General features: G+C 41.9%; 1 protein-coding gene across 1 annotated transcript in view; it reads left to right on the top strand.

Annotated features, from left to right (window-relative positions):
- LOC311244983 (uncharacterized protein) overlaps positions 1-14,404 on the top strand; it is a gene marked incomplete at its 5' end in the record, with an annotated part of 83,379 nt that overhangs the window by 56,680 nt on the left and 12,295 nt on the right. The window contains one exon of the mRNA XM_084334708.1: positions 4,335-4,443. Within this exon, the coding sequence (XP_084190834.1) occupies positions 4,335-4,443 (109 nt within the window). The remainder of the gene's footprint in view (positions 1-4,334; positions 4,444-14,404) is intronic.

Raw genomic sequence — 14,404 nt, 5'->3', positions numbered from 1 at the left:
GGGCGAGTCTCCCCGTACGTGTCGTCGTGGGCTGGTACTTGGTGGGTACCGAAGCCCGGGTACCCAGGTGCTGTTCCTCGGGGCTGGCGGTGCGTCAAACTCACCCGTGAGTTGAGTCGGGGGTTTGTAGCGCAGTGACTCGGGGCTGACGTCTGGGCTGTACTGGGCCTCCTGGTCCAGAGTACGTTGCTGCTGGTCGGGGCTGTACTGGGCCTCCTGGTCCAGAGTACGTTGCTGCTGGTCGGCTTGACATTCCTCCTCTTCCTCTTCCTCTGCTAGGTCCTGGAGTCTTCTGTTCAGTCTCTCGGCGACGTAGGCCGGTTCTTCCCGGTTGCTGGGTCTCGTATGGACCGGCCGGGGAGGGGGTTCGGAGACGTGGACAGGATCCTCCTGTTGGCGGGGTCCCGGGTCGCTTGGTCGGGTAGGGGAATGTGTCCTAGACCCTTGTCGTGATGATCTCCGGGAGCTCCGTGCGGAGAGAGGGGGTGTCGCCATGGCAATCAATTTATCCATCATCTGCGCCTGCAGCCGGTCGCGCTCTGCCTCGCGCTGGGCATGGGCGGCGTCGCGCACTGCTTCGCGCTGGGCATTGGCGGCGTCGCGCTGTGCATTGGCGCTGGCATGGGCGGCGTCGCGCTGTGCATTGGCGGCGGCGCACTGTGCATCGGCGCGGCTTCTTTCAATGTTCTCTTCCGTCTGAAGGCGTCTGGTCTCCAGTCTTTTTTTTTTTAAACTTTGACCAGTCAGCTGGTTCTTTTAGCGTTTATCGCTTTTTCATCGCATTCATACTTGGTCAAGTTCGACCGACAGAAGCAGGCTGAAAGGGTTCAGATGGGGGGGAAGACACTCTGGGAAAGGCACGGCTGCCGTCCGGGATTCGAACGCGCTCAGCCCCAGATCCGTGACGAGCACGGTTGTCCACGGTGCTGAAATAGCACTCGCGGTACGTGGTGAGCTACTGGAGCTCCCCTGGTCTCCAGTCTTATGCGGTCGTCTTCACTCCTTTGTTGCGCCTGGAAGCGCTCTCGCTCGGTTGCAGAATGTTCGCATTCACTGAGGGCTTGCGCTTGGAGTTGCGCGTGAAGGCGCTCTCGTTGGTCTGCAGCTTGTTCGCGCTCGCTCGTCTGTTGCGCTTGAAGTCGATCGCGTTCGGTGGAGGCTGCCAGGGTGGCGATGAATGCCTGCGCCAGCATCTTGTCCGCTTCGCTGGGGGAAGACACCGGCGGAGGTGATCGGCTTCTGGCAGTGCTCGTTGGAGATCCGTTCTCCTGTCGCGCTCCGAGGAGGTCCATCTCCTGGGTGTGCGTCTCTTCTGGTAGTGGGTCGGGTTCCGTCCCTGGAGGGCTTTCTTTATCCTGGAGCTCTCCGGGGACTACCTCGTTGACGTTGGCGGGGGGTAAAGTCATGTCAGGTCCCTCCTGGTCCCCCCCGTGAGCTTGGTCAGTTACGTTAGATCCCACTAGGGTCTCTACTGGCGGGGTCGCCTGGTCGGTAGGGTTTGACATACTTTTACTATCCGCTTTTTCCGCGTTTAACATCTGTATAAAGCTAGGTAGTAGACTGGCAGCGTAGTCCTCTAGGTAACGAGGTGGCTGCCGTCTGCGCTCCGGGCGATCTAGCTTAGGAGAACCGTTTGTGGAGTGTTCATCATTGGCCATGTTAATATTAATATTATATTAATATTACGCTAATTACCATCCGGCTCGAAGGACCAATTGTAACTGAGGGGTACAATTCCCTGACTGTATTGAATAAGTATGGTATCATTAAACCACTACTGAGTTATGTACATTACTACTGGCCATACAGTACAGGTATATGAGATGAACACACCCACAATAACACGGCTTCACAAGAAATACGGTTTAGAAGAATATTTATTAGCAGCATGAAGATTATCTTACATTACTTATCAAGATTGAGAGTTGCGCTTGTAAGGCGAAGAATGTGCATGAATAGGTCAAGAGCGTAAGTCCATGAGCATATTACGCAGGAGATAATTAATACCACCTGTATCATAAGAATTATATATGGTACACTAGTAGATTAGCTGGAGATACTAAAGGGGTCCCTCCGGTTGTAAGCCAGCAGGGGAGAGGATTTGTCGGTAGCAGAAAGTCTGGGTCAACGAGGAATAAGGAGACTCCAGGTACAGGAGACAGTGCAATAATCCCTTAATCCGTAGACGAACAACAGCTATTCTCCGGTATGCAGTGCCGCATGGAGGAAAGCTAGCCAGCCTCAGAGTACTAGAGGCGGGCTCGACGGTGCTCCTCACAGGGTAAATCCCACACAACAGTGGGTGTAGACGATTCTCCGCTCCAACAGCTACAGGACCAAAGCAAATATAATCCAGCCGAAAAGGGCTCTGTAGTCGTCGGGTAGGTTATCCAGTGTACATATCCACACGGTTCTCGTCTAGGGCTCCTCGGATGACGGCACCAGGTTAAGCCGCCCAGCCTGGATAAGCACACTAGCTCGGTACGATGAAACGTTGGTAATGCTGGTCACTGTAGAACGGTAGCCGCACGATACACTATACATAATAGACTATTATTTAATAATAGAATAGGTCGAACTCGACGATCCAGTGTTAAACTCTGACACTTCAGCTATCAATTCGCACGCGGTCTCAAGGCTCTATTTCGGCGCAAGGTTGCTCACTTCACTTGGTCGTTGACTCGTGATGAAGGCTTTACTAGTAAGGAACGAACGATACGTTGAACGAATGTTTTAGGATAAGACAAGACTACTACTGTATCCACCTGCGACGTATTTATACGTACGGTGAATAATCTAGTGCCAACCTCATTTCTGTCTCGTATTCCTGCGCAAAGCTGGGCATGTTGAGACAAGCCTTGGCGGTGGCTTTGAACTCGGCATTGGGGGGTATGGTCGTGGCGCCTAGGGGATCGCTTCCAATAGGAGAACGAATATTATGGTCTGTCCTGTACCAGGTAAAGGGATATTCCGTGTATATGTACAAAGAATATACAAGGGATATCAAACGATATACAAATAGTATACATGGGATCTCAGGCAATAAATATATATATTCGGTTTAATCTGACCCTTTGTAACAGCGTGAATCACAAAAAAAAAATCCTAACTCACATAAATGGCACAATCATACTCCCTTATTCAATAACAATGCACTCTTAATTGAAAAACGACCTATAAGATTGCCTATATGGGAAGAGCAAGGCATACACTCATTAGGGGATGTTTTTAACAAACGGGGTTTATGTAGTGATAAAGAAATACGCAAAAAATTTAATCTCACCAAGTCCACATGGCTTTTTTACATACAGTTACAGCTATGTTTGAAGTCTCACTGTGTTCCGTTAGACATACCAATTGAACACCACAGATACCACAAATTCTTCTATGAAAGAGAGACATCGAGAGGTTTTGTTTCAGATTTTTATCACCAATTACTAACGTCCTCGTATGAAACCCTCCAACTAGACTCTGTCTGGAGGAGGGATATACCAGACCTGGAAAATGACTTTGATTGGCAAGGAGCCTGGGCAAATGTCCGACTTACATCAAGGAACCCGGATCATCAACAAATCAATCTTAACTATATTCACAGGACATACTTGACTCCTATAAGACTGTGCAGAATGGGGCTTAAACAAGACTCCAAATGCTCCCAATGTACAAATGGGGACGATGGGACATTTATGCACATGTATTGGGACTGCCCACCAGTTAAGGCATTCTGGAAAGATGTGACCCAACAACTATCAAAACTTGTATCTTGGAATATACCTGTACACCCCTCGGTATTACTATTGAATGATGTTTTTGAGTTTGCAGTAAATCCACAGCTAAAGAGATTGGTTTTATCGGGTATCACAGTAGCTAAAAAGCTGATCGCATCACGCTGGTTTCAACCGGAAAAAATGTGCCGGAAAGTTTGGTTTCTTACATATCTCGATGTGATTTATCAAGAAATATCTACAGCAAGAATTCTGGGTCTCAATGAATCCAAAATGTCAATGTGGTTAGAAGTGGTGGAGAGAATAAAAGCTAGCTTATAATGGTAGTGTCTGGTTAGGTGCGAGGGATAGTGGAGGTACTTCCCAAGGTGGGGTCCGGGAGGGGGGGGTTCGAGCTGGAGCATATGTGTGTAGGTTTTTAGATAACAGGTATTAGGGGTATATCTTATATAAGACAATTAACTAAAATGTGATCTCATTGGATGTGCTCTGACAATTAATGCTTGTATATCTTATCATGTGTTGTCATGTTTGTTTATGTGTTTGTTTAAAAAATAATAAAAAAATAAAATACAAAAAAAATAACCCGTCTGTGTCTCTCCACTACAGCGATGCTCCTGCGCGGGTCACCAAAGACGTGGTGTGTTTCCACGCCGGAGACTTCCCCGAGGTGGTGATGCGGCTACAGCTCGACCTCCACGAGCCTCCGCTGTCTCAGGTGAGAAACGGAGCTTTCTGTGAAGCCTGCTGTTAGGCAGCACTCATGGCCTTTACGGGCGGTAAGCGTTTGCCGCGTCAGAGCGATTCCTTCTCAGCGATCAGGCATGCGAGCAGGCATGCGGAGGGATGTGGGAATTTTGGCAGGCACGGCAACACGCGGGCACAAGTCCCATGACACACTGTGGTGGTCATGCTCGTCTCATACACATGCCTGCCCACTGCCGGGGTTGAATGAGCTTTTTACTATGCAATGTGCAGTGTGTCACTTATTTTATTATTAGTAGTAGTATCATTAGTATTATAATAATTTTAAACTGTATTTGTATCACCTTTCATTAGAGATGTTCCGATACCATTTTTTCCTTTCCGATCCGATTCCGATACCTAAGCTTTGGGTATCGGCCGATACCGATACTTATCCGATACCAGTGCATACATTAAAAAAATTAAAAAATATTATATAAATTATAAAACGTTTTTTTTTTTAATACAGCTACTGTTTTATATATACTGTTTTTTTAGTAATAACTATAAAGTAATGGTATTTATTCAACAACAGGTGATTGTATAGATTAGTATTAGTATCAGTAATTGAAAACGATCTCAATGAGTTCACCCACGGAAAGGTTGTTGGCACATTAGTTCCACACGGACATTATTCGTTCCTGCACTTGCTTCCACAAGAAGGCTCCGTTTAGTACCAGAGGCTCTGTTGTTGTGATTTTTGCACAATAAATATTCAACATTCTCTTTTGAGACTCCGCCTCAGACTCTTATCATTTGGCACTAAAAGCTAAACATTGTCGCCGATATGGCTGTCCGCAACATGTCATTAATTATGTACGCGACGTGCAATTGTGCAATGACAACGTTACCGTGAGCTATGTTAGCTAGCATGAGCTACCGCTATATGGAAAGCAGGGTTTCCGTTAGAAAAAATTGTTGCCGGTCTCCGTGACCTGCAAGATTTCAATCTACCGGACAAATGAGATTAATTCCGGTCATAGTTTATTGAGCTTTAAAACAATTGAATAAAGAATGTCATCCTCAAGGCATGTAGATTTATAATATTATTACTTAAAACTATAGGCTACTTTTGCGTATACAGTCATAATATATTCCAAATAAAATAAGTCCCTCGATACTCCGTGCTGCTGCTGACTTGAAATAAAATAGACCGCGTATGTGGGCAGTCGGTCCGACACTAAACAGCAGTCTGTTATTATCACATTTTTATGAGCTAACGAATTCCGTTATATTGGACATTTGTATTAATTATATCAAGCGAAGAACTGAGACATTTTGCAGAGAGAGACGGCAACATTATCGTGGGTTTGCGTGATGTATATCTCCACCTCCCAACGACTTGGTGCTGGTCATAATGTCCGGTGAAAACAACTCCCTCCAAGCACAACTTGACCACCCGAACCGTACCAAAACAGGCCAAAATTAAATAGCCCATGCGACGAACGATTCATTACATTCGTTTCATCGTTGCTCCACCAAGCAGCCGGTCCAACAATGAAAGCTGTTATCAGCGCGAGCCGGTCGCAGTTAGTTTGCAAGAAGCATCCAGCTGCAGACCCGCAGAGCAGCTTTCCAGGTCTGGGGACCGCACTGTGCCAGCAAAGCTGGTGGGTTCTGTGGGTCTGCAACTGCATGCCTTCCGCAAATCCAGCAGCAAGCTCTCGCTGAGCGAAGCAACGACAACAAACGCAATGATTGTTTCGTTCATCGCATAGGCCACCCAACTCCAGCCCATCCAAATACAATTCAAATAATCAAACTGTGCCCAGAGGGAACTATTTTCACCGGACACTATGACCGGAGAGATTAAATATGTCGGACTTCAACAGATTTTGCCGGTCAAATACCGGTAATTACCGGCTAACGGAAACGCTGATGGAAAGACTGTAACGTTACTGCCGGTGACATTGTGATTTAACTTGGAATACTCCTTTGCCAATTTGCTGTACTTTGCTTGCAGATCTGCAGCCATTATTGCTGGATTATGTGAATAGCCCCAACTTTAGCCAAGGTAACGTCAAAGCTAGCTTTCGGTTAGCTGTTCAATGCTAATAACACCAGCCACCAAGCGAACTCATCAGAGCTCCCCGTCAACAGCGCTGTCGGGACAATGGCATTTTAAGAAAGTATATCTGCTCTGCTGTTAATGGCAATTGACACTTTAATTCACGGTCGATTAAGCACACGTTTGTTTTATAATGCTCACCCAGCGAAGTATGAGTATATAAAGTATCTACAGAGCCCAACGTCCGCAGTGTTGTTGATAAATTACGTCATGGTATCGGAGCGCAACATTAGAGGGTACTCGCCGATACCGGTACCAGCATTTTAGGCAGTATCGGCGGCATTTCCGATACTGGTATCGGTATCGGAACAACTCTACCTTTCATACTATAATTGCAGCCCAAAGTGCTTTACAGCAGTACAATAGACATACAAGTTCCATAAAATAGACATAATGAAAGTAATGTTGAAAATAAATGGCAGCATAAATCTAATCTAAAAAATCTAATCTAATGCTCTCTCCTCTTGGTTCTAGTTAATAGCCTAGCTGCAGAGTGGCTAACACTGGACTGATGTGCTCTCTCCTGTTGGTTCTAGTTAATAGCCTAGCTGCAGAGTGGCTAACACTGGACTGATGTGCTCTCTCCTGTTGGTTCTAGTTAATAGCCTAGCTGCAGAGTAGCTAACACTGGACTGATGTGCTCTCTCCTGTTGGTTCTAGTTAATAGCCTAGCTGCAGAGTAGCTAACACTGGACTGATGTGCTCTCTCCTGTTGGTTCTAGTTAATAGCCTAGCTGCAGAGTGGCTAACACTGGACTGATGTGCTCTCTCCTGTTGGTTCTAGTTAATAGAGTGGCTAACACTGGACTGATGTGCTCTCTCCTCTTGGTTCTAGTTAATAGCCTAGCTGCAGAGTGGCTAACACTGGACTGATGTGCTCTCTCCTGTTGGTTCTAGTTAATAGCCTAGCTGCAGAGTGGCTAACACTGGACTGATGTGCTCTCTCCTGTTGGTTCTAGTTAATAGCCTAGCTGCAGAGTGGCTAACACTGGACTGATGTGCTCTCTCCTGTTGGTTCTAGTTAATAGCCTAGCAGCAGAGTGGCTAACACTGGACTGATGTGCTCTCTCCTGTTGGTTCTAGTTAATAGCCTAGCTGCAGAGTAGCTAACACTGGACTGATGTGCTCTCTCCTGTTGGTTCTAGTTAATGGCCTAGCTGCAGAGTTTTAAACTAGCTGAAGTCTCTGTGGTCTTTTTCAGGAGGCCAGTAAAGAGTGCATTACAGTAATCAAGTTAACTTGAAATAAAGGCATGGATAAATCTTTCAGTGCCCTTTTGATTTATAAACGGTCGTACTTTAGCTATGTTTCTAAGGTGGAAGAATGATATTTTTGCCATCTTGTTTATGTGGGACATAAAACTAGACATTGGATTTTTTTTTTATTCGAAGCTTCGGGGCCGACATTAGATTTTAATTCGAAGCTTCGAGATACATTTAAAAAGAAAAAATTAAAAATTAAATAAAAATTTTTTTTTTGTTGTTGTGGGACTTGTACATCACTTTGTTCAACTTTGTCAGTGCTGTAAAGTTTAAATCTTAGACAAACTAAACACTTTGCTTTCATGAAATATTGTAAGCCGTCATTTGAGGCTTTATAAAAGCAGCAAAATCACAAATCTGTCAGTGCCGAGTCCGACCTCATCTTTAATAACAAACAGCATTGCTTGTTGTAATTAACAAAGAGAGGCAGAGTTGATTTTGCGACATAATCGACATTTATTTTCATATTCGAATCCCATGCCCATCGAACGAAGCTTCAAAGTATTTAAGACAGCCCTAACACCAATACATAAGTATTTAATCCAGGTTTAATCCAAGGACTAAATTTTCCCATTTTATTCAGCAGCATTTCTCTTTTTGTTATAGGGCAGACTAGTAGGATTTCAGTTTTGTCCTCGTTTAATTTTAAGAAATTATTGCTCTTCCATTTATTTATTGCTAAAAGACGGGCACTAATGGAGTTATGGCTGCAGCATCGTTGGATTCACCAGAGATGTACAGTTGTGTGTCATCTGCATAGCTATGGAAACATACATTGTGATCATAGACTAGTATTATACAGACATGCTGTTCCATGGGCAGAGAGACCTGCTGCAGACAAAGTAGAGGTAATTATTACAAATGGTAACTGACTGTTTTGACCGACAATAAGCTTTAAGCATCAGATATATTGCTGTGCATTGTTATGTCTGCGGAGTGAGACGTAATAAAATCTGTAGTGTGTAACTCTGCGCAATATCGTGCTGCTGCCATGCTCTTTAAGATGAGTTCTAAAAATAGATTTCCCTAAACAATTACTCAAGCACTATTCGAGTAATTCATGCGAGTACTCAATCTGGGAAAACATTACCGGTACTCGGAAATCGGAATCCGAAAGGTCTTTATTTGCAAAGTAGTTTACACATACAAATACTTTGATTTGGTGCAACATTAACCGACAGACAATTACGGTAGAATAAAATAATGAGATAAAATGGAATATAAACTAAATTAAAATAGAAGTACAATAGAATATTATATAATTATAAAATAAAACAGGCCAGGGCTGTACAATTGTGCACGATGTGGTAGAGTATATACACTAATTAGAATAAAAAGGGTTGTGCAATTGAGCAGTAATGTGAAAAAAGAATGAACTCGTGCCCATCCCTAGCACAGAACCTTCCTGCAACATCTCCGCTGATGACGTGGAGACCACGCCGACCGCAAACAGCATGAAACGTATCCTCGCTAGTAACTTTAGCTGCGTCAAGAACATTAATCCAATGTTAGAATTAGTGATGCACTGATGTGAAAATTGTGACCGATAACCGATATTAATATTGCTGTTCTGGCCGATACCGATATTTACCAATGTCGATATCTCTGTATAGAAAACACTTTTTTATGATGATCAAATAAAGAGCTATTTTCCAAATTTATTATTTTTTTTTATATACTTTTGTAACTTAGTTTCAGAAATGACTGATATTTTGAAACTATTTAAGGCCAAAACATGTAAAAAGAAAAAAAAATATTTAAAACATCTTTTTTTTTAGATATTTTTTTAATATCGGCCCATATCGGCCCTATCTTGATATCGGACCGATACCGATGTGTAAAAAAAACGATATTATATCGGCGGCCGATATATTGTGCATCACTAGTTATAATACAGGGTGGCCACAGGTTCATAAAAAGTCTTCAAATGTATTAAAAAGCCTTCAATTCACTTTGAGAAGGTATAAAATATGTATTTATTCAATGCTATAAGCAGGGTCCAAAATTTACTCCAAACGCCATATGCCTGTAAAAGTTTTCTTTGGCAATGAGGAAACACTTTATTTGCCAATATCCTTTATTTGCCTATATTTGGAGGACATTATAAGAGTTAGCGGCCTCATAGCTAAAAGCTAGATCAGAACATACTTGAGGGACCCTAAGAACCATCCAGTCATTAGATTGGGTCGAATAGTTTCCAATATTCCACTCTTAACAGTGAAAAGATATAAACAGGTTGCTTACCAATAAGGGCTTTAAAAATAAGATATAAACAGGTTGCTTACCAATAAGGGCTTTAAAAATAAACAGAGTCCAGAGGTTTAACACTATAGGGACCGTCCACGAGTTACTCGTGATTCGATTCCATGAGTTGTGGACCAGAGCCACGAGTTAACTCGTGGCGAGTTGTTATTGTTTTATTCCATATTTATAACACTATTAACATCCGCGATCGACATGCATGACCTACCCACATATTTGATTTTCGAAACATGCAATACCGGCCAGATCCTCTTAGGGGCGCCATCGCTCCACTGCAGTATCATTGAGGGCATTTGAGGAAAAAAATCTTTTCACTGTCTGTGGGCGGATCATACGAGCCTCGGTTCCAAACGAACACCCTCCATCTTTGATCACGTTACCGATCGCATATTTCAGCCTGGAATAATGGGATTTATGATTAGCCAATGGACATATCGATCTACCAGATTCCGATGACTAATGACGAAATGCTGCCGGCGATCACATCGCCTGACGGTAGGATACTATTCCCCCAAATTACAGCTGGATTGGACATTGTTTTAAAACCTAACGTGATCGATCACTGACATTGGCTACCTGAATGCACACTGTATTGCTAATCAATAATACTAATCGGCGTTCCCCGCCGCCCCCATTTCATCCATACATGCTCTGTAATAGTGCGGATGCTACGCAGTTTGTTTTATTTCATTCGTATATATACAGCAGAAATGGCGTTTGATATAACGGCGCCAACGTTTAGCCTATTATCTAGCTTCCTGGAAAAAAGACGAGACAAAGTGCGATATACCTTATATTCACGACGCTATAAAATGACAACCAACCGATGGATTTTTATTTTCTTTAAGCCATTATGAAGGCACGGTTTATGCACTCAAGTGACAATGAGAATGGACAGATAGCAATACTATAAATTATATATATACCGGTAGCTCTTAGAAAGTACATCGGTTTGTAAACAAACCTCTGTCCTCTGAGGTATAAATCAGCGCAAGACTGTGGTCACCAAAGTGTTAAGAGTTGATGTTGCAGCATGCCTATATCACCATAGTCCAAAACTGTTAAAGACTGATGCAACAATTATTTTCCTACTAATCAGAGGAAAGCTGGATCTGTTTCTGTACAGGAAACCAATTTCCTGCCGCAGCTTGGAGGCAAGATTATCCACATGGAACTTAAATATAAATGTAAATGTATGTAGATTTATTTTCAATGACACAATTAAATAGCAAAACATGGTGATGAGAACTTTTATTAGTCTATTGAACGTTGTCCTTTCCACCAGACATTATACACAAAGAAGCACAATAACTGAAAATAATTTAGAAGTCAAATAACTTTTATTTGCCAATCTTTGAGCAAATTCTTTCCCTGAATATATTAGGCATTTAACCTGTTCCACCCGTGGAATATTTTCGCCTAAAATATATACCTAGGTAAATGGAATATTGCTCCACTTCTACAAGGGCCATTTGCATATTCTTGGTATCTAGGGACATCTATGGACCTCAGGGAATGTATTCACAGTGTCAGAAATATTGTGTCTATTACTAGGCTTGCTTAAATTGTGATGAAACAAAGGAGAATATGAATTGTGATTTTTCTTTGCATATTTGACAGTGAATAACACCATGATAATAATGACCAAACTTAAAAAACTGCCACTGATCTCGTGCAGTACCCTCTTGAGATCATGTGTAAAAAAGATAATAATAATAATAAAAAAAAAATCTAAGGAAATTAATAAAGGGAAGATGATTAAACCGAAGGTTCTGTAGATACAGTACTGAATTCTCCCATCCGGACCAATGCAATTTGAAATATTATTATATAGAATATGATGCTTATAAATTACCTTATTATAGCCAATTCTCACATTATATATATATATATATATATATATATATATATATATATATATATATATATACATATATTATCTTTCAAATGCCTGAGTTCAATTTGGATTTAGTATCACCAGGCGTGCATAAGAACAGATAATGATATCTACTGTACCTTTTTATTTTCACCACAGTGCAACCATTTCTAAACTAATTTCAGATCTAATTGTTGCTACATGCTAACAATAGGGAGGAGTAACTAACTGCGTTTCAATATTTGTCAAAAACTTTACCTTTTGTGGCTTATTATCCCGAATAATAACAGTTATTGAAATAATTCATTCAGAACGCTGAACTTTGAACCCCCACAGAAACTACCAGGAAGTGTAGTTCGGAATAATTCCAACGCTGATCCAAAGCTATGCATACCCTCGACAAAATGGCAGCAAAGAAACTACAATTCCCATGATTCAAAATGTTCAAAATGGTCGCAGTCTTGCAATAGACTTCAGCAAATCGAGAAGTTAAAACTATCTAATGGCACTTTTAACCTATTGCTAAACTAACGTATTGATGATAATATACATTCTACATGCTTTTGTGACATGTTAGTGATGTTAATACTTGAAAACGTTTGATAAAAAAAATCGCAAAAAATATGCAACACTCTGAAAAATATAGATTTATGACCAGATGCCGTTTTGGGACCAGATCCGGTCCCGTCGGGTGGAACAGGTTAAAAAGCTATTGTGATAACATCTGTCTGTATTATAAAAAAAAATTGCATCTGGATAAACTAACAACAAAGGAATAATGGCCCTTTTTACAATAGGCCTACTTTCTACTTCAGGAAATTGACGAGTTCTTCTTTAGAAACGGAAGCTTCTCTGCTTTCTCACAAGAAAGTCGGTTCCTTTTCTCATCAGTGACATGAGATGCAGCGCTAAACCGTCTCTCAATGTCTGTGATTGTGGACGGGCAGACAAGTACCTGCGCCATCTGTGCCAGCTCAGGAAAGAGGCCTTGATTGGTCCTCCAATATCTAAGAGGGCTATCGCGACTGATCCACGGTATAAAGACCATCACTTTGATGTGGGGAAAAAGCAGCATTCACGTGAAATTATCCAGGATTTAATTGGATTTGATGGAAATGCCAGTTGATGATGGAGATTGGGTGTGCAGGCTAAAGAGGGCTCATACAATATAATTTCAAGTTTTGTTTTATGTCGCATACAGTATAAGGTACATGTACATTACAGTGAAATGCTTGGTTCTGTATGAGCCTCCTGAGATTGTGCTTCATACAGTAAAAAGTATAAAGATCAAACATAATACAAAATATACAAAACACAAAACTAAAGTACAAAATGCTAAAATGAGGTAGAGATGTAGTGCAAATCTTTTAGTAATAAATAGATTAGGGATGCACCGATCCGACTTTTTCAGTCCCGATACCGATCCGATACCCATTGGCCAAATCTGTGATTTGGTCCCCCCCCAAAATCCAATTATTATATGTATTTCAGCGCATTTCTCATTCTCGAGTGTCGTTGCACTGTCACTTGAACTGGTGATTCACCTCACGCTTCCCTCTCACGTTCCTATTCAGAATATGAATGTGAGGAACGATATGGACTAAATAATGTTTAATAAATAAACATAAATTTTGGAAATTTGTGTTTGGTAGATTATTTCTCTGTTGTAATGATGCTTCTTGGCAATACATTTTATACCGTTGGAAAGCCTGTTTATTTATGTTTTTTAAATGGTGCCCCATTTGTAAGGAACATGCATTTGTGGGATGTGCAGCACAGCTGAGTATGTGGGTTGCGCCCATGAAAAATGTGACGAATCTTATTCAAACCGCTTATTCTGCTGTTGCTATTGACTATTGTTTGGTGTTTGGTGGATTGGATGATTGAAGCCTATCAGTAACGAGGAAGAAACTAGACATATTGGCAATTTTACAATTTATTAATTTAATGAACAGTAGCGTGTGGAAGAACCACACACAGCCACAACAGCCTGGCACCTCCTCAGATATGGACCTCGATCGGACCTTCCTACGCTGAGCTATGGTCACTTATTTTTTTATTCTACAGAAACATTAATCGCTCAGTTACAGAGTTCCCACGGTTCCTGAATTGTCTGAAATATGACATTTTGAAAAGCCTCTTTTTCCATACAGGGAGATTTTGTCAACTAAATCAATGAATATCGAGGAATCGCACACATCTGGCTAATTTCTATGAGTTTATCGAGGCGTTTATGTATGTGTTCTATTTACTCTATTTGTGATAAGCTTGTTCCTTGGTGGTCTGTAAACAGTGCTAACTTTATCGTGTGAAATCATGTGGTTTATTAAGACTATGCAGTGTCTTGGAGCATTATGTTTAAAATAAGATATTCCTTTATTGATCCCCTTGGGGAAATTCAGGCATCATAGCAGGAGGGGGGAGGGGGTTACAGGAGGGGGCAGGGGGTTATAGGTATGGGCAGGGT

The sequence above is a fragment of the Notolepis coatsorum genome (assembly GCF_963971535.1).
Source record: "Notolepis coatsorum genome assembly, chromosome: 18".
In the NCBI taxonomy this organism is placed as follows: domain Eukaryota; kingdom Metazoa; phylum Chordata; class Actinopteri; order Aulopiformes; family Paralepididae; genus Notolepis; species Notolepis coatsorum.
This window is presented reverse-complemented; position numbering and strand designations above follow the sequence as displayed.